Source organism: Molossus molossus, unplaced genomic scaffold (genome assembly GCF_014108415.1).
Source record: "Molossus molossus isolate mMolMol1 unplaced genomic scaffold, mMolMol1.p scaffold_m16_p_9, whole genome shotgun sequence".
In the NCBI taxonomy this organism is placed as follows: domain Eukaryota; kingdom Metazoa; phylum Chordata; class Mammalia; order Chiroptera; family Molossidae; genus Molossus; species Molossus molossus.
Window position 1 is genome coordinate 51561544 of NW_023425403.1, and position 22157 is coordinate 51583700.

Consider the following 22157-nt stretch of genomic DNA (forward strand, 5'->3'; position numbering starts at 1 on the left):
ATTCACTCTCACTCTGTCCATCTATTAAATAATGCACTTAAATGTAGATATTTTGTGCTTACTCTATCATGGGTATAGAATATACAGATATTTTAAAACACAATCTCTGCTTCCAAATAAACTTGCTTTATTTATTTTTTCTTTTATTCCTATATGTTGTTCATCATCCACGTGTGTTGTATGTGTGTGTATTTAGTCATACACAAACATGACTCATACACAGATACACACACACACACACACACACACACACACCTCAAAGATGATACTATTAATACAGTTTGAGTGTGCCTAAAATGTGGTCATTTAGGTGACTGGTAATCCTAAACTATACAAACTGCTTTATTTGTTCCTTCAGTTCCATGAGCTGCTCCACTGAATTTACTTTCTGTTTCTGAAATAACTCTTATGAAGGCTGCTTACCACTTTGGTCTATTTCTCAAATTCCCATAATTGAAAAAATATGCTGCAATGTGACATTAAACTCTATCTTTCAGCTTATCCTACTTACCAAAATAATGAAAATAGAAAGTTAGTCCTGGATTACAGTACCATTAATTTGGGAAATGGAATCATTTGAAAGAAGCAGAGTAAGTGGAGAAATTTATCATTATAGATTACCAAAACATTAAGGAAAGAAACTGAAGGAACTTATTAAATATATTCAGTTCACATTGTCTTGAAGGCAAATCAATATATTGAATGAAATTTAAAAAAGAATAACAAGTGTGGGTTAGATCTAATTTATTCCCCAAACATATCCTTATTGATGGTCTTCATGTTAATTTGTAAGAAGCTACTTGTAAACATCAGATTCCGATTCATGAGCATTTTTAATCATTTAAAAAAAAAGTAATATCCTCTATAGCAGAAGAATGCTTGTCTAGAGTGAATGAAATTGGATTTGCCCTGCACTAATATTTCTGAATTTAAATAGCTTAACTCAAAGGATTGCAAAGAAAAAATTAGTTTTGGTGTCAACAATCTCTACTGTAATGACCATGGTGCTGCTTGATGTCTGGTCTTCCTGCCAACTCCCTGCCCGTATGGTACAGGTTGGGTTGTGATCTCATTTACACACTGACACTAACACCAGGTTGTTTTTCCATTGTTGTGTATGTGTGTGTGTCTTTAATGTATTTATAGAGCTTTTGAAAGCAATTCTCTAATGTGAATTCTCTTCATATTTGATACCAGGAATAAATAATAACATGCTATGTCTTTCATCTCTATTTTGTTATCATCTGCTTGCAGAATTTAAAGCAATTGCTTCTTGTTAGAAGCAATGCAATTAACTCCTGCAGACATAATCTATATGTTTGACAAACTAGCATGGAAACATTAAATTTCAGTTCAGGATGGTAAATTTTGCATCTCTGCTTTTCTCACTTTTATTTATTTATTTGTTTGTTTATTTATTTTTTTATTCCTCACCCAAGGATATTTTTCTATTTATCATTTGATAGAGTGGGAGGGAGGGAGAGAGAGAGACTCAGAGAGAAACATTGATGTGATAGAGCCACATCAATTGGTTGCCTCCCACATGACCCTATCAGGGCAGGGGATGAACCGCAACTGAGGTATGTGCCCTTGACTGGAATCAAACCCAAGACTTTGGTCCATGGGTCAATGCTCTAACTGCTGAGCCAAACCAGCCAGGGGTGGTTGTTTCACTTTGAAAGATAAAGTCCAGTGAGATGTGGCCCAGAAAGATGCACCATTGACACGTTGAATCAGGGGCACGGGTATCCTAGTTTAGTTTATGCCCTTTCCACTATTTGTTTATAAAACAATCTAATAGAGAATGTTATGGCAGTCTAAAGTTGATGCTTAATAGATTTTACCTTTTCTAAACTTTTCTTTGTATATCAAAACCATGAATGTTTACTTTCTTCATTTTATCCTTATAAAATGATTCCTTCTTTCTCTCTTTGGCATAACTTTTATACTAGAATTGAGAGATTAGGAACTCCAGAAGAAAAATTACCGTTTTATTTTATGATTCCGTGTCTTGTCTGAAAGGCTCAAACCTACTTCAGAATCTGATATCAATACCTTACATTTCTAAGTGATTTCCTAAGTCCATCGACTTTATAGAAAAGCTACAATTTCATTTAAATTGGGATCCATAATGTTCTAAAATATATTTGCCAGCATGTGACTTAGTGTTACTGAAAAATGTGGGATATAAATTTTTCTTATTGTGAAAGTAAATTTATGTTTATGTTTTAACTTGTTCATTAATCTCCAATAAACATTATCAGTGCTATGTATTATCATATTAGACTAGAATTAGTTAAATATTTTCTCTATTGCTTTTGCATTTGCTTCTTCCACGATCTTTATTGGAATTTTAGATTCAGGTATTCTATTTTCCCCAAACAAGGCAACCTTCAAAAAATTCCTCCATGCCCTATTTCATCATTAAACTTGTTGCCATATGCTTTTCACTGACTCTTGGGAATTTTATTCACTATGCATCATTTACTTAGGTCACTCATATTTTAATAACCCCTTTTCCTCAGCTTGAACTTGTTCAATTGATGTTATGTTGACTTTTGAGGGCAAAGTCTAGAAGATTCACAAGTGGATGATTTGAGGAGGAGCAGTGGCCATTCTGAACTAGACCTTATTCTCCCACTCTGATACTTTCCTGTTTAGAGACCCAAAACCAATCACAGCAATGATCCTATCTCATTAATTAATTCCAGTGTGTAAGCACTCCAGTGTAGCTGGGTTATTGAGAGGGCATTTTGATTAGGTGAAGACTGAAGCTGAGGCAGAAGGCACAGTAAGTTAGGGGTCATCACACACATGACAAAAGTGAGGACACATTATATATGTTGTTCCCAACTTTGCTTGGAGTTTACGATGACTGGAGGTGAAACATACATTTATAGGAGTCATCCTTGCGATGGTCCATGATACTGCATCAAACGCACAGGAAATAGAAGTGCATGTTATTATAGGTGACGTCTTCCCCTCCTGTTCTAGCAGAGCACAGAAACAGCAAAAGATGAAAGAAATGAAGCTGCAATAATAACAGCGCTGTTTTTTTCTACAGCAGCTGCATTTTCCCCATAATTTATTAATGCATCCACAATTAATCTGACGTCTTTTGATATTTCCTGGACCAGATTTTAACTCTAAAAATATCTTATTTATAATTTCTGTCCTTATGAATTTGTTTCATTCTACCACGATTTTAAAAATATTGACATGTAGATAATCCTCAGAGAGACAATAATAACTGCTCTTAAATCTGTATTTCTACTAATTAAACTTGAGACTGTCCTCCCCCCAGTCACAGGTGTTCCCCAAATAGGCTCCTGCTTCATTTCAGGTGCCTAGTTATTGGGACCCTCGCTCTGGGCAAGGGTTGCTGCGTCTGAATTTCAGGCAACGGCAGCAGCAGGTGGCATCCTCCTGGGTAGATAGGGATTTCCTGGCATCTTAAACCTGCTGGATGTTTTGTTCTACTTTTACAGCTATTTTAAACTTTCAAGAGTAAGGCTTTTCCCCTTTCAATCTAACTCTCTTGTTCAATTTTTTTTTGTTTTTTTGTTAAAGTGTCAACTGGTCTTCTGCAAATGGCAGCATGTTCTGTACTTTGCCTAGTATCCTTGTGGCAGATCTAACTGCTCTTGAGATGAAACATCTTGTCTTCAAGAATTTTAAAGCCATTGGCCCCTATGAAATTGCAGAATCAATTGTACTTTAAATGTTAAAGATTTTATTTTAAAAACTGTTGTTTCCTATGCATTTGCAGTACAGCTCTGTCTGCAGATTTTGCTCTAAATTACACAAGGGTTGAGAAGAAGAGTAGGAATTTCTTAAGCTGGTATAAATGGCAAAAGCCACAGAACCTAACAACATATGAAAGCTAATTGCTAATAGATTAAACTATTATAACAAAAATTCTCATATTTGAAGTTCTAAATGATCCTATTACATGTTTTACATATTTACCAGTAATCACAATTATCTTTCTCTTTAAAATTATGAGCTCTAAGGCAGAGTATTAATGAAAACAGCAATTTGTTGTTTACACTGTTACATAATGAGTACTCAATAATTTTTTAAATGGAATTTAGTGTTAAAAATGAAAGATTTGTATTCAGTGATCCCTAATATCTTACCTCACTTTGACCTATGATTTTATGATTTGTTTCATGAAGAATCAGGTTAATTGATGGTGAAAAGATTCTTTAGATGTGGATAGTTCAATTCTTCAAACTCAAAAGATAGACATCTACCCCTAAACCTTATGTACTACTATTAAATATTAAACCTCATGATAAAAAAGACTACTCTTTGTTGAAGGTCAATTTTCATATTGTATGATACATATTAATATCAGATGCCAATGACAAAATACCATGGATTTTCATCCATTAGCATTACATGTGATTTACTTAAAGAAAGTGTAATTTCACTTCCTTTAAAATCCTTAATGCATTTTTGCAGCAATTGTAGAAATCCACGTTGTTCTGCAACTGTAATGAGTATCTGAATGTTTCCTAGATGTTAGGAAAAGCTCAGCTGAAGTCATCTTTCTTTCCTTTCTAGTCCTACTTGGTTACATATGTGGGCTCAAATAAAAAAAAATAATAGCACCTCACTTTTCTGAAGCATTTTAAGATATATCATGTACTCCTTGATAAATGTGGATAAATAATGCATTATCCCATTTACAAATGAAGAAACTAAACTGTGATGTGGTTGTCATTTGACCAGCCCAATCTGTAAGTAGCAGGATCAGGATTTGAACCCAATTATTTGATTGATAACATAGGCCTTTTTTATTTTTATTTTTTGCTATCCCATACTACTAATTATCACAGACAGTTCTTTACAGGCTTTGTGTCTATGTGTAAAGAAATTTAATATCTTTCCTGACCTCTTTCATATGTGTTAAATGGGTCTTTAAGGATTGTGAACTCCACACAGGCTACTGGTTTTAAGGCTCAGCATATAGTGTGTGGTAAAAAAGTAATGAAAATAAAGTGCAGGTGACTCCAAAAGGTGAGACCCTGCTTCAAAAACAAATTGTTTTTCATTCCTAATTCTCTCCTCCACATAAATTAATTGCCAGATTCATCAAATACTCCATTTAGGCCCCAGCAGGCCAATATAATCACATGCATATAGATTTTGATAAAGTCAAGTTTATAGCCCTATGAGTCTGTTTATCATACCTGGAGATGTTGCTTTTCTTTACCCCTCATGAGCAATTAATATAAATTAGGTATTTAAGAACTTGAGAAACATCTACCTTTGCCTTAATGTTTTCTATTGTTAATTAAGATCCTGTTTCGTTTGTGACGTTCCCTGTTGAAATAAATTATGACTTTAATACATTTTTCACATGGATATGAACGTATAATGTTTATGAATCTCACTGTGAAGGTCATGGACAATGTAACTGTGGACGCTGTGACTGCAAAGCAGGCTGGCATGGGAAGAAGTGTGAGCACCCCCGTTCCTGCCCACTGTCGGCTGAGGAGAGCATCAGGAAGTGCCAAGGAGGCTCTGACCTGCCCTGCTCTGGAAGGGGTAAGTGCAGGCTCTCAGCCTTGCCACCACCTCCTAATCCCGAGTCAAACGAATTCACTTCACATGTATCTTATTTAAAACCTAGCAAAGATTCCTGACGAGAGATTAGTCTGTTTTTAATTAATTTATTCTGTTTTATTGTTGAGAAGATTACAGATGTCACCACTTCCCCCTTTTTGCCCCCCTCCACCGGGTTCCTGCTCCACCTCGGGCCTTCACCTCACTATTGTCTGTGTCCGTGGGCTATGCATATAAAAGTCTTTGGTTAATCTCTTCCAAGAACTAATAAAACATACAGATGATATATCATAGAATTATACACTTGAAATTTATATAATCTCATTAACCAATGTCACCCCAATACATTTAATGAGAAATCCAAGTTCCATGAACGAAAGTACACGGAGAAATATCTCCCTTTCCCTTTCTGGCTCCCTTGCTCACCCACATACACTCACATGCCATCAGTCCACCGTAACTCTGAGGTTTGTTCAATTTCAGTTCCGTTCAATTCAGTTCAATGCTACTTAAAAAGAAAAGAAACATGTTTGGATGTTTGCTCAAAACTTCCTGAATGAGACCATCTAATTGCTCGCTGACATTTCTGAAGCTCGGTAGCATTGTGTATGGAGGAGAGTGCTGGCTTTCGGAAGAGCGTGGCATGAACAGATCGCTCTGAATAGGCCTTTGTTGGTTCAGAAGGCATGTGTCTCAGGTGTGCTCTTGGGACCAGGTCAGTACAAATTGGAGAGGGAAGAACTCATCTGGAGGAAAGCTGCTTCCATTCTTTTTGATTTATCAAAATAAGAAATACAATTTCACCTCTAACATGAAAATGGCAAAGTTAATATGAAGTATGCTTTCAGAGGAACTTGTAATTGAAGTTATTACAAATTTTAGTCATGAGAGAGGAAAAGAAGAAACATTTTTGTTTCTGGATGTTAGAAATTTAATTTTATGCTACAGTTTTCTTTTTGAAAAATAAATTTTTATTGAGATATAATTCAAACCCACAAAATTCACTTTTAAAGTGTACAACTCGGTGGATTTTAGTATATTAGCAGAATTATGCAACTATCACCACTATCTCATTCTAGGACATTTTCATCACCACAGAAAGAATCTCTGTACCTCTTACCAGTCATGCTCCGTTCACCTCTCCCCTAAACCCTAGAAACCATTATCGACTTCCCATTCCTATGAATTTACCTAATCTGGATATTTCGTGTAAATTATAAAATATGTGGTCTTTTTGTTTCTGGCTTTGTTTTCACTTAGGATAATGTTTTCAAGCTTTATCCATTTTGTAGCATGAACTTCATTCCTTTTTATGGCTGAATAATATTCGTGTTTATGAATTGACCACATTTATTTATCCATTTATCTCTTAATGGACATTTGGATGGTTTCTACTTTTCAACCATCATGAGTAATATTCTGGAAACATTCATGTGTAAGTTTTTGTGTGAATTATGTTTTAATATCTCTTGGGTTTATACTCGTAGGTGGGTCATTTGATAACTCTATGATTACTTTTTGAGGTACTGTCTTTAAGATGGCTACACCATGTTACATTCTCACCAGCAATTTGCAAAGGTTACAGTTTCCTCACATTCTTGCCATTATTTATCATCTGCCTTTTAAAAAAAATTGCTTATAGTTTTCTTTATGTAGAAAACTCCCAAAGTCTCCACAATTACTTGTATCATAGGTATTTTTTTATACTCTGATATTTATTTCTAACAATTATAAGTAGGAAGATAAGAAATGGGTAGAAGGATTTTTTTTTCACAATCATTTCTGACTTACCCCATCTTTCACCGATAACCCCAGACAATATTCGATGTTCTACCTGCATTAATATGATATTGTTATTGTAGTGCTTGAGTAAGTCTATCATGCTTTTAAAGCAACAAAGATTAAAAGTTAGCATTCCTGAGACTACTGTTATTTATTTATTCACTCACACATTCATTCATTTATTGCTAAAAATAAATTATATAATGGAAAAGAAACAAAAGCATACAAAATATTTCTCAAACATAAAAATCACCCTAAAAAATATGTGTGTGTGTGTGTGTGTGTGTGTGTGTGTGTGTGTATTTACCAGGTGTTTTTCATTTGTCTCTGACATTTTTAATATACTGTTAGTGCAAGAAGATCCTAATGGGCTTTGTATATAACATTTTAATAAACTCTGATAAATACATATTTGTGTCTTACCTTTCTAGAGATTAACTAATTAATTTAGCTACCACTTTAAAGCAATAGAATATATTTAAAGTTTATTATTAAAATGGTGTTAAATATATGTATGAAATTATGACTTTTTTAACTTTTTATAATTCATTTAAGCCTTTTGAAAAAGTTTACAGATAAATAATAAGCTTTTCTAGTTCCCTCATGGAGAAGTGGAGCTATTGATGAGTAAAGTGATTTCCTAGGAAGTCATAACAAAAATATGAGGATTTTGAGACTGAAGACCAAAGATTATGAGAGCCAGTCTAGTGCTCGGACCAATGATCAGAGACCCTTCCTATCTCATAATGCTACATCTGCAAACTCATTGGCATCGGGTGTTTCAAAGCAAATAGCTAATATGAAAACTTTCAAAGGATTTGTTTTGTAACGTATGAATGACAGTTGTATCAGTGGTTACATGAGTGAGGAAAGCAATTTAAGGCCCATCGGTTCTCAAGTCTTTCAGCTTACCAGCTGGGACCAAGAAAAAGATATATTCTCCTGGAAGAATGTCCTGAAGTTCCTCAGTCCAGTCCACTCAGGAGCCAGGTGAAGGTATTTTTCCACTGGAAATCAAATTAGATTACGTACTTCTGTTGGTAATGACTAAATGTGATCATTATGACTCAAAGATAAGGGAATAATTTAGTGATCTCTTACATTCTCTATTTATTCTTTGACTCCTAGATTTCTTATTGCCTATGAATATCTTTTCATTTAATTTAGATGACTCTCATATAGTCAATATGGATAACAGTTATTCATCCTCATTTCTGCTCCCAAGAGTTGGGCATGGCAGGCAACTTTATTTTCACACCAGTGTTCTGCTCAAAAACTAAAAATGGCTTATAAAAGGCTACACATTAGTTTTAAACTCTTCTTGACTTAGAAATGCATTTCTAATTTTTTTTTTTTATCCTCACCAGAGGACATTTATCCATTTTTTGTTCAGATAGAGTGGGAGGGAGGGAGTGAGAGAGAGAAACATCGATGTGAAAGGGACACATTGAGTAGCTGCCACCCGCACGACCATCCAGGGCCGGGGACAAACTGCAACCTAGGTACGCGCCCTTAGCGGGAACCAAACCCGGGTCTCTCTGGTCCGCGGGCCGAAGCTCCAACTGCTGAGCCAAACCGGCCAAGGCAAGAAATGCATTTCTATTGTTCCTGTCGAGGTTCTATTCCTGGGTCTGTGTCTGGCTTAGGTAAAAAAGACATGTGAGCAAAAGTAATGTGTTCACTTCAGAGCCGAATTTAAGAGGCAGTGAGAGATTTGTCATCTCCTTTTCTCTCTGGCCTGGGATTTGGAGTGTTTGAGATGGTGACTGATTCCTTAGCTCCGGTCACTGAATGTGGATGATTAGCAGAAACCTCTGCTGATACCACCAAGGGACTTGTAACAGGAGTGAGAAATAAACCTATGTTGTTCTCGGGTTGATATCAGTGTTGTTTGTTATTGCAGCAGAACTCCTGACTTATACTCTCTTCCAGGTAAAAAATTTAGAGAACTCAGTTAAACCAAAGCAAACACAACAAAAATCACACTTTGACCCATAGAAATAAGCAAAAAACAGTTGAGGTTATTACTATATGTATATATCTTATCAATATCAATATCTAAATATAAACATGTACTTATTTTACAGATGATGTATTTATGCTATTCTATCACAGTATGTTATGTGCACTACTCAACAGGTAAAATGCTGAGAACATTGAAAGTATTGTCTTTTTTAATATCCCCCCAAATACTGTGAGGTAGGATGAAGAACAATTATTCTTCTTTTTACAGAAAAATAAATGGGAAATTTGAAAAGTTTACCATCTTACATGTAAGTGCCAGAGGTGCAAGGTTTATATATATATATGTTTTTTTTTTTTTTTCTTTTTAGAGAGAGAAGAAGATAGAGAGAGATGGAAACATGGATGTGAGAGAGAAACACTGAGCAGCTGCCTCCTGCACGCCCCCTACTGGGATCAAGCCCACAACCCAGGCATGTGCCCTGACTGGGAATCGAACCAGAACCTCTCAGTCCATGGGACAATGCTCAAGCCACTGAGCCACACCAGCTAGATGAAGGGCACGTTTTTATACAAAAAAACTTGCAGGCTTTTGACTCCAGAGCTGTCATTTAGATGATTTACTGGTTCTTTTTTTTTTAATCCTCACCCTAGGTCATTTTTGCATTTATTCTGAGATAGAGCTGGAGGAAGAAAGAGGAGAAACATTGAGTGGTTGCCACCCACACGACCCCAAGCAGGACCAGGGACAAACCACAACCTAGATAGGTGCCCTTAGCGGGAACTGAACCCAGGACTACATGGTTCGAGGGTCAATGCTCTAACTGCTGAGCCAAACCGGCCAGGGTGATTTACTGGTTCTTTTATCATACCAATTTGCTGAATAGAATGCAATGAATATATTTTACTTCCTTGTTACAAATATTCTTATGCAAAATCATTGATATGACTGTATAGTATTCCATAATGCGGTTGTAACAAAAGAAACAACTTTCTTTTACTAGACATCTAAATTGTCTGATTTTATTCACATTCTAGATATTATGCTTTACATTCTTATAGCCTAAAATTTGCACATTTTCTTAGTATTCTGACATGGGGAATGCATTGATCTAAAGCTTTTCAATTAAAAAATTGCCCCAACAATTTATATTCTCTAAAAAAGTTGTGACAGTATACTCTCCGACCAGGAGCACAATAGGGGTTCCCTTTACCTCCTAATACTAACAATTTAAATAATAATTTAGCTCTTCTCAATGTATTTTACTTTTAGTGTTATACACTTTTACCATTTATCAAGCTCCTTTTATCGACTCCTGTAACCGTCAAAGAGAATGATTCATCTGCAGGCATTATTATTCAGAGGCTTGTGTTTGAGGCTTTTGCCTTCTTTAATTATTGTCTGTCCTTGTGCCTAAATCATATTTTTGTTTAGTACTGAAATCCCATTTGTTTTCATTGCCTATTCTCTGTGCCTCTTAAAAAAAAAAATTTTTTTATTAGACTTGTTCTAAGAGGTATTACATGTGTTTCAGTCCTTTAACACACACATAACCATACACCCCCACAAGGGAAGGTGGGAAATGGAGCAAAAATGATAAATTGAAGCTGATTATTTAATATTATAGCTTCTAAAAAAGAGAAACCATGTACTCATTTTTATTAATTAGTATGTTTTAATTAATGAATTAAGCAAGTTGGTTCAATTCTCTTACCTAGGAGCACACTTTTAAAGAATAATAGTGTGCCAAATCCATACCATCTGGAGTGTTTTTCAGTTTAAGCCATACTTTCTCTCTCTTTCTTACTGCCAAAGAACATCTTTGAAGTTTCTTGCTTTTATTTATCAGAGAAGTTTCCCTGATGCATGTATTGTTTTTATCCTTCGTGTTAGTTACTCTATGTGTTGTTTTACAAGTGAATAATTATTTTTCTTACGCATGTATACAGAGATGTTATTATTTGGAACTGACGAAAACGTTTTAAAAATATAGTCTTCCATATATATTTTTAATTTGGGGGAGATAATTTTTATTTTTTATTAAACATTTTTTACAGCTTTATTAAGTTATAATTGATATACAAAGAAAACCCACACTTATTTAATGTATGCAGTTTGATGAGTTTGGACATGCACCCATGATGCCCACCACAGTCAAGATAATAAACATACCCATTGCCTCCAAATATGTCCTTGTGTACCTTTGCTTGTGTGTGTGTGTGTGTGTGTGTGTGTGTGTGTGTGTGTGTAAAGGATGCTTAACATGAGAGGCACCTAAAATACTCAAACTCAGAAGCAGAAAACAGAACAGTGGTTGCCAGGGAACAGAGAGAGGTGGAAATGGGGAGTGGTTATTCAGCGGGTCTAAAGTTCAGCCATACAAGACGAATACGTTCTGGAGATCTGCTGTACAACATAGTGCCCAGAGTTAACAATACAATATTGTGAACGTAAACATTTGTCGAGAGGATTGACCTCCAAATGTTTTAAATTAAGTACCAGACCACCTACTGTGATTTTGATTATATTTTTAAAATTCTCAGTGGCCTAATTAAATATCGTATTGTAAGTTAATTGCAGTGGGAAAGGCACAGAGTTTTCAAGTGGCCAGGAACCCCAGCGTGTGATTTCAGTAGTGTTTCGAGGCAGTGAAAGGGATTCAGGTTAGTTCTATTCGGAGTGTGCAGGGTGGTTGAGCCCCTGCGTCTGCCCGTGCTCAAGGGCTCCAGCAGCCATGCACTAAATTGTGGAATTTCAAACTGCCGTGAAGGGCCACGACCAGAAAGAAGAAACGACCCTGTACAATTAGTTCTTTACACTGCCATTTCCAGAAGCAGTGGTCCTGCTTTTAGTGCTGCACTAAATGGGGAAAATATCAGTGAATTGCTCGATCATGTCCAAAGCAAAAGTTCGCACTTTGTCATATTGGGGCCATTAAATGATGAGAAATGAGTGCATCCCCAGAGAGTCTTCCCTGGCTCTCTCGGCACACGTTCAACTTACAGTGTTCCTTCTCTGTTATGTCCTGTGTATGTTCTACTATCATGGAATAACCTGCAGTAGTAATATGGTACCGAGGAAGAGAAAAAAAGCCTGTTTATTATTTGCTTTCTTTGGACTCAGAAAAACTCATTAGAATGTCATAAACTATATATGCATCTTATATTTCACAAAAACTTCAGAAATGAAAGTGTTATTTATTATGACTTTATTAAAGACAATATGGAGACAAAACGATTTTTTAGGGAGAACTAAATATGGTGCCTCCAACATCATTTCTCTGCTTTCATGATGTGCTTGGACTCCTGTGTGCTGGGATATTTTCTATCTTCATGAGGAGGCCAGTGGTGCAGAGGCCCAGATGTGGTTGTTTACTGGAATGTCCTGATTAAATTCAGTATTAAATGTCTCATTCATATGAAGAAGTAGCATTTACTAAACTAAAACCATGATTTGCATATATTGAAGGGAATGATGAAAAAGAATTAAAAAGAGCCAAGTTAAACAAAGAAGGTCTCATGCAAGGTGATTATTTCCTCTTTCCAGTGGATAAATAATTATCCATGTTTCTTATTTCTTCATCTATATTTTATCTTGCCCTTCTAAATGTTATTTTTAATTCAATAAAACAGACAGGAGAAAAAATCCAGAAGCTGGATTTGATAATTTTGTGTATCCTTTTAAGGGTGGTAGAAACTATTTCTATAAAAAATAATAAAAATAGTATTTTTTAAATTACCCAAGGTTTCTCTAATCCATAGTCCAAAAAACTGTATCACTCTCAAGATAGTATTTTGTTTTGTGTATTCCATTCAATGAGCTTGTTTAAATGCTTTATCTATGGCAACAGAACATTTTGTGTCAAAAATAGGAATCTATCCAAATTAATAGATGATTTTATTACATTTTGCATAATGTAAATTGAAAAACTGTGAAACTCTATGGCCAAGAAGATGTCCTCATAAAGGCTGCAACAAATACTGTCAAAATCTATTTGAAATGAAAATAGAAAACTGGATACAAATTCAATCCTAATTTTTTTAAGTGAGCTGAAAATGAAATGTGGGACAACTGTAACAACTTTGTTACCACAATTATGTATTTATTTCTATTAAAGCACTAAAGGCAGTGAAGGATATACTGTGGGGCTCTAGTGGTTATTTGCCTGATTCTACTTAGTATAAACAACAAGCAAACCAGATTCCTCTTTTACTGGGAAACAATGTGGTCTGGCTATTAGCCGTAATCTGCATGGAACCATAAGTGCTACAGATTTCCTCTTTAATAGAAAATCAGTGAGGCAGACTATCATTATTTTGATGAGAATTTAGGGTCATATAGCTGATCAGAACTTTATGATTCCCCTCTGGGATACATAAGACACTAATAAAAATAGATAGGGCTAGCCATTGTGCTATATTTGCACAATGTATTTAATATATAATTATACTATAGCATAGAGCCAACTCATGTGCCATATTTTCATTAGTGATATTGTTGATCAAATGTAATTCATCTAATTTTTATTGACCACCCTACCACGTATCTCTTTACTAAGCAAGGGGCCAAGAAACTAAGATGAGGAGGCATGCATTCTGTTTTTATAAATAAAGATTTATTAGAACACATATTTATTTGTTTACATATGACAGCTTTCTTGCTAAAATGGCACAGTTGAATATTTGCCACAGAGAGTGTATGGCACACAGAGCCTAAAATATTCACTATCCAGTCCTTTACATAAAACGTTTGCTGACCCCTGTGCTAAGCATTTGTGATAAATGTGAAAATTGTGGTAGGAAACAGGATTAAGTGTCTTAAGAATAAGAAGAGAAAGGTAACATTTTATAAATAAATTTGGGTAGAAAAATATGACTTAGTGAAGCTAGGATTAAGTCTGTAGGGATGAGTTGCAATAGACAGATAATGATTTAAATAAAAAGTGCATTCCAGGTGGAGGGAGCAGCAGAGAGATGTACATTGAGTTAACAAGGAAATAACTTTCACAGGAAACAGGAAACAAATTCACTTTTGATGATATATCAAGAATAAGAAAGTGGTGGGAGACAGCCTAGGGACAAAGGTCATCTTTCCCATCCCCCATTATCCTTCCCCATATTGTGATAGATTTGGGATAGAAGAAGCAACTTCTTTGAGAACTCTTGTTCTCATAATTGTCTTATGAGGTCAATTGTTATTAAGAAGGATACACATTGGAAGTATGGATTGTAAATACACTAAAATGATATAATAGAAATGCCAGGTTAACCTTGCTTAATGCCCACTCCATTATCATTGCTAAAATACCATGTTTAATGTAACTAAAGTTAACCACAGTCCAAATCTTTCCATGAACCAGATAAAAGCATTAACATCCCCTCATGCACCTTTGTTCCTCTTTCTTGCACCTCAAATCATGCTTACTTATTTACTGACAGCATATGAGAAGACAAATGCAAATATAAAGTGGCTGTTTTATTAAAAGTCAATCATATAAGCAAAGTAGTAAAATGGTAACAGTTTAGCAATTAGATTAGTACATGAAGGTCACATTATTTGTATTGGGTATGTATACACATAACTACATATTTTAAATGACAAAGGGAAATCACGTTACAGTGAGGTAAGATAGGGAGTTATTGGTATGGGAGCGAGAGACTCTAGGCTTAGTCTGGGCTCTGTTATGTTTGTGAGCCAACTAGTCACAGGCTAAAATAACAGCAAAACCCTAATGGTGACTTTGGACTTAGTTTCGTCAGGCTACTTTCCCACCTTACTTTTCTCTGCAGTATGTGAACTTGACTCTATGTTCCAACTCATTTGGACCCCTAGATTTTGTGTTTGCTCTCATGGGCTTCATGTCTTTTATTTCCAACTTACTTCCATGATAGTCTATGTGTCTATTTTTGCATAGTTAATGAGACATAGAGAGAACTGACTACTCAGGAGAATCAGGTCACTAGGCAAGCTGTCCTTCTTGATTCTGCTTCCTACCAAGTGAATGTTTTGGGTACAGAGTAATAAATTTTTTCAGTTATGGCATCCTTTCATTTGGAATATAACAGTTGAGATGGATGAGTTTTTGTTCTCCATAAATATTTATTTCTCATGTGATGCCTTTTATTTGGATACAAGAGGAAAACCAGGATTCTTTGGCTTCTTTAAGTCTAAATAATTTTGGCCTATTTAATGCTTAAAATATCCATGACATGTGGATGCTTGTAAATAGTACCAAATGGTCTGGCATAGTACAGTTGTGAGCCGTTTAAGGTTTGAATGGTCCCAAAGATGAAATAGCAACTATTTGAGGTCATAGGAAAGTCCTTTATAAGGATGCACATCCTTTGCCAGGATTTCTTTCTCTAGATTTCTTCCTAAGGCCCATTATTGCACAATGGTTAACTGAAGAAGCTTTTATAAAGTATAAAAACTGCAAGCAAATGCAGAGTACATAGCGACTGGGAAGGCCTCTTGTTTCATCTGATTGATTTGTTGGAAGTCTGGGTATGGTTAATGTTACTATAGAATTATGTTGAATTGGCAGGACAGAATCACAGAACTTATACTTGTGAATGTAGTTCATTTTAATTGTAATGAAGTAGTAGCCAAACCCCAGTGGTGTAATGCATGTCAATTCTAGATCTACTGTTCCGGATGATTGCACTATATAAAGGTAGAAATCTAGAGAAATTATTAATGAGTTCTTGGATGTGTTATGAGTCCTGAGGTCTTACAGCTACACAAAGATGTGACAGGGCTGGTACATGCTCACATCGGTCAACCTTCTTCCCAAATGTTACTCCTTTTACTTGTATGATCTCTGGGAAAACTATCAACAGGCATCACTTTGCTGCTGGGGTAGAGAGGCTCTTACACTCTGCCAGTATTGTGCTCCTGTCCGTTCAGCTTCTAGACCCTCCACCAGCCAGCTACTCCCATTGTGAGGGCATATGCCTTTGAGGGGACACAGTTAAAGAGATGGCCACCTGGCCTGTGCCATCCCTATAGAGCAGATGTGCTCACATCATTCACTGTTACTGTGCCCCTGTAAAAGTAATTTTTATAGCTCAATGGACCCTCACTTTTGTTATTCATAAAAGCAGTATTATAACTGTTCTGGTTCTTCTAAAATGTTGTTGTTGAGGCAAATTGAGATACTACATAGGAAATTGTTTTATTAACTTAAAAACTAATATGCAATTGTAAAGGATTACAAGGCTTTAAGTAGATGACCACAGGTGCATAGAGTTTAAAAGAGAAAACGTGACCAATATTCATTCATTCATTCACTCACTCATCCATTCATTCATACATTCAACATGTATTTATTGGGATCCTACTATGTGCCTAGCACTAGTCCAGATGCTAAGGACAGAGTAATAAATAAGGCAACCAATGTCAGGGATATCATCGAGATTCTAGAAGTTTGGTTGGAGAAGTTAAAAAAACAAAAACAAATACTTGTGATTAGTGCTAGGAGAACGAAATCAAGATATCACCTTAGAGTTGCTTAGCTGGACTCTCCAGAGGTCTGGGGGCTGCTCCAGATGAGGTGGTCAGGTACCCTCTCTGAGGAGGTCCTGTTTGTTCAGATCTGTGTATTGAAAGGGGACCGAATGAGAACTGAAGAAAAATAGCTGGAAAAAATCAGGGGGAAAAAAATGGGTTACACAAAATTTCAGACTCGGGTGATGAAGGTTTCCCAGTCAGGTAACCTTTGTCCTTCAAGAGACTATAGAGGAGACTTAGAGCGTGTTGAAGAAGTATCTTTAAAATACCAATGCTGAGCTTCCACCCAATTTAATTTGTCTGCGAGGTGGCCTCGGCATCAGGGATTTTAGAAACTCCCCAGTGCTTCCACCCTGCAGCCACGTTAGGAATCACTGCTCCGCAAGGTTGTCTAATGGGCACAGTTGTGCAGCAGAAAGGACTAAGCAGAAGACACTTGCTTTTGCCTTACTTCCCACAGAGCAAACAGGGCTTCAGGGAGTGCTTAAGAGTTGCAGAAAAATTACTGCCTTGTGGGATCTTTTCCTGATCCTCTGTTGAATATGTGGGAATGCGAAAAGGCAGGAATGGGGGCTTGGGGGAAGGTATGCTCTTGGAAAAGGGCATACAATAGTTTCCAAAACAGGAAATTGTGTCAGGAAGCACAGAAATAAGAAAGAATATGGTATGTTTGTTCAGGGAATTGTTCCATTGCAGGTTTTATGTATTTGAGGTGGGAGTGAAAATCTGTATTTTTAAATAGATCTCCAGTGTGATTATGAAGCATTTGGGTGTGAATGCTGGGGGTATATCGCTTTCACAAAAATATCCTTCCATGGTCTTTAGTTGTTCGGAAGACTTGCACCTGCTCTCAACTTTCATAGTTTCTGAGAACTAATCTGTGATGTGTTTCTTCGGCCAGAATAATTTGTATTATAATGAGTGTTCTTAGAATTTTATATCCAGGGATTCTTAACCTGAGATTTACGCAACCCTGGAGGGTTTTGCTTGAATATCAGGGCAATAAGAATCTCTTAAAATGGCATAAATATATTGTATGTACCTTTCTGTGTATATTTTTATGAAGAGAGAGTCCATTGTTTTTTGTTTTTTACCAAATTCTAAAAGGACTACATGATATTGACTAAAGGTGACAGCAATTTAGAAACCACTGTATAAAACCCAAGCACTATAAGAGAAGCGTGACAGCAGATTATTAAGGAACACATTTTGAACTAGATGTGCCTTAACTGTACACTGAATAGTTCAATAATTAAATTAGTAAATATTTCATTAGAGACTAAATATATAAATACTTTGTAATATCTAGTTGTATATGGAACTTATGATTTGGCTTTTTTTTTTTTTTAATGTGTTCACAAGCTTCAAATTTGGAATGAAAAGATGGACCAAGCCCAAAACCATTTTATTCAAAGTCATGAGAATTTGTCATTGACGATTCTTATTAGGATAGAAAAAAAATTCCATTCATGTTTTTCTCTCAGAACAGAATGACATTTCTTCTGTAATGCTTTAGATTTTAATCTGTACCCACGAGAGGTGTCCATTCTGATTAATAAATGTTCAATGCTTGTAACAGTTCAACCTGGCATTCTAGAAATAACAGGTGTATAGGAACAAGAACAGAAGGAAATTTAATTTGTATGCTGATCAAGTTTCATTTGGAATTGTTTTAAGGAGACCTGTCTCATTATGTGAAAATAGTCTTTTATAAAAAATATAAAAATTTAATAAGGAAATAAAATAGGTGTTTTGTAATTCTTATATGGCTCCTAACTAAGATTTAACTACAAAGTTATTTCTAATCAACATTCAGCCCTATCATTCCAGTTTTAATTGTGGCTAGGTAATGTTCCTATAAATCTTGGAAATGTGTGGGATAGAGCTAAATTATCCAAGAACATTTCAAGCAATGTGACAGAGAACATAACCTGAGGCAACAGTAGAGAAGACAAACAGGTCATGAAGTAGCTGCTACTGTTGGTTACTAACATTGAGTGATCCAGTGCCTACATCTTGGGTTCATCATTGTTTGTTCATTATGCATCCATTTATTTATTTTTTTCCAATTCAATTAATTACATTGGCAATATAATATGACAAGGAATCTCCATAATATTTACTCTAATAGAATAATTGGGGTAGCTGTTATTTTACTTTTCTGAGGTTGCTTCAGCATCTGGTTGAATCCAAGGGATTTATTTCTATGTGATAAACTGGCCACACTGAGGGAAATGATGTTTAATGAGAATGTGTGCTATTACTTATTCAGTGTAAATTTATAAGGTATTCAGGAGACCGTGGCTGATGCCGTCTGTGGATCAAAGATTCTCAGCAACACAAAGGAGCAGCATTACTGCCACCCGACCCCGCTTCACAGCAACCCCCAGCTTGGGACATGTAAAGAGTTGTTTATTTTTTATGTCCTGGAAGAAATAGAACTTTCTTGATTATGTTTTTAATTTCTTTGTCATTAATTACAGTGCTGAGGATATAACAAAATTACACAGCATCTATTTTAATTAAGAGTCACTTGGATGCCAGTGGCAGAATCCCAATTCAATCAGAATAAACAAATGAGTTATGTGCTCACATAACCAAGAAAGACAGGGGATAAAGATAACCTTTAGGATGAATGGAAAAGGGACTTGGACAAACTCACAACAGTCTTCCTTATTCTTTCTCTCTATCACACACACACGTACACGCGCACTAGTGCACACATTCATGTCCACACTCACCTGCCCCCAGCACACACATTTCTGTTCTTAATATTGTCCACTGCAGAGTGATTTTCCTCCATCCAGAAGGAACGTGGATTTTAGCACCATTTAAAGTTATATTTTTATTGTAACCTGACCAAAGAAGATGAGAGACTCTTCCATCTCTGGAAGTTCAAGGAAGGAGGAAAAAAAAAAAACTCTGAGGAAAAACTCTGATTGGCTTAGCTTGGAACAATGATCAATTTGGAACTAATCACTGTCCAAGCAGAGGGATGGTAGAATATTAAACTTGGCCCCCCTTGGGGGCAGTGCTGGAGTAGTGAGATGTAAGATTATAAGACTTAAAAGAGTCCTTATGAGCAGACAAAACAATTTTTACTGACCACAGCTGCCTTTGAGGTTGGTATTAATCTTGAGAACCTTTGATTACATGTAGAGCCTTCTTAGTGCAGTAAGGATGATATATAGCCTATGTTCAGATTATAACCAAAGGACACCACCACCGGACAAGACAATTCATTAATGGTTATATGCAAAATAATGGCTCTCAAAGACATTCCTGGAACCCATGACTATGTTAGATTACTTGGCAAAGGGAGAGAAGTTGCCCATGGAATTTAAGATTACTAATCAGAAAAGTACAGTGGATTATTTGGATGAGACTGATGTAACCACAAGGGTCCTTACAAGTAGAAAAGGGGACAGAAGAGAAGTCAGGATCAGAGAGATTCACTATGAGAAGGACTTAACTTTGTGTTGCTGACCTTGATGATGTAAGAATAGGGTCAAGAGCTAAAGAATGCATTTAGCCTCTGGAAACTTGAAAAGACAAGGAAATAGATTGCTCCTGGAGCCTCAAGAAGGAGTACAGTCCTACTGACACCTTGATTTCAGCTTTGTGAAATCCATTTAGACTTCTGATCTCCAGAACTATAAAGTAATATATTTGTGTTGTTTTTAGCCACAAAATGTGTGGTAATTTGGTATAGTAGCAATAAGAAACTATACAGTGATCTATCAAAGTATTTTTTGACATAATCACTAGAATTACATCAAAATATGTTTCTGAGTGAATTATGAATTTCTGTCAATTATTAAAATCTTTTTACAGATAATCTAAAAAAGACCACTGTTAAAATGCTTTTCTTTTACTTCTAGTACTTTAACTAGCGGCATAAACATAAAGATACTAGCTAAGCCATAATTTCCTTGTTGACTTTCCCCTTGCATCATTTTAAAATAATGGAAACTAGTTTTCAAGGACAGCTTTATATCCTGCTTTTTGCATTTATATGAGATCTTACAATTTATTCTATGTTGTAATATATTCTGAATACATTGTTTCTAATGGTTAATACTATATTTTGGTGTTTTGACCAAGCATAATAGACAATTCTGTTCCATGATTTAATCCATTATTCTATTTAAATGACCAATGAATACAATTATAAGAGTTTAATACCCTGATTTGAATTTTTTCCTGTTTCCTCGTTGTAATTCTGCTCTGTAATTTTGGGTATACTATTATCTAGATAGATAAGTAGATTCAAGTTTTTCAGGACCTACATTTTTGCAGCTCTTTTTAATAAAATAAATTCAAAATTGCAAGTACAAAATTAGTTGATGTGAATATTATATATTTAGGATTAGATAGTAAATCAACACAAATTAGATTTTTAAAACAGGTAAATACCACAGACATCACAACATTCAGAATATGATGTAATTATAATTTTTTTTCTTTATTGATATTAGAGAAGAAGGGAGAGGGAGAGATAGAAACATCAATGAGAGAGAACATAGATTGGCTGCCTCCTGCATGGTCTCCACTGGGGACTGGGCTTACAAGCTGCTCATGTGCTCTGACTGGGAATAGAACCGATAACCTCTTGGTGCATGGGTTGACACTCAACCACTGAGCCACACTGGCCAGGTTGTAATTATAATTTTATGGGTCTGTGTACTTCAAAACTTGCTTCTTTTCAACTTCTGAAGTGTGGGCTGAGCATTCAATAATATGAATTGATGTCTGTCCTTACATTGTTGTGACCAAGGGAGCTTTAGAGGTATTTTTAGAAGCCATTCCTACACTCTGAAAAAACTGTGGACGTGACTGTACCCCAACTAGTCCCAAGTAAATGCATCCTCAATTCAACTTTTCTTTGGCTGAATCCCCAAAGTGCCTGGAGCCATTCCAGTGCCACTTGAGCTGAGAGATAGTGCAGCTGAGTGGAAGTTGGGACAGAAAGAGAGAGTGGCCATGATGGATTCAGTTAAAATTTCCTATTTTTCAAAATTTTCCAAAATATATGTCACCTATTGCCAGGGTCTTCCCCAGCACTGTGGAAGGAATTGCCACAGTGAAGAAATGTGAGGATTCATTGCCTTGAGCTCCATGGTCAAGGTGGTCTGACTCTTTCATGACTGACACTGAAGAACTGCGCTTGGGGCTGTACCCAAAGTAGAGAACACTGAGTTTCTGCAACCTGACATTGACTTTCTATGCTTCCCTCTTCAAAAGAAGAATAAGCATATCATTTGCAATGGTGAAATACTTGATGTGGTTTCAGTCCTTCTTGATATCACTATAAAAAGTGAAGACTGTC

General features: G+C 35.9%; 1 protein-coding gene across 1 annotated transcript in view; it reads left to right on the forward strand.

Moving 5' to 3' along the window:
• ITGBL1 (integrin subunit beta like 1) overlaps nucleotides 1-22157 on the forward strand; it is a 201956-nt gene that overhangs the window by 94998 nt on the left and 84801 nt on the right. The window contains exon 7 of the mRNA XM_036250009.1: nucleotides 5410-5556. Within this exon, the coding sequence (XP_036105902.1) occupies nucleotides 5410-5556 (147 nt within the window). The remainder of the gene's footprint in view (nucleotides 1-5409; nucleotides 5557-22157) is intronic.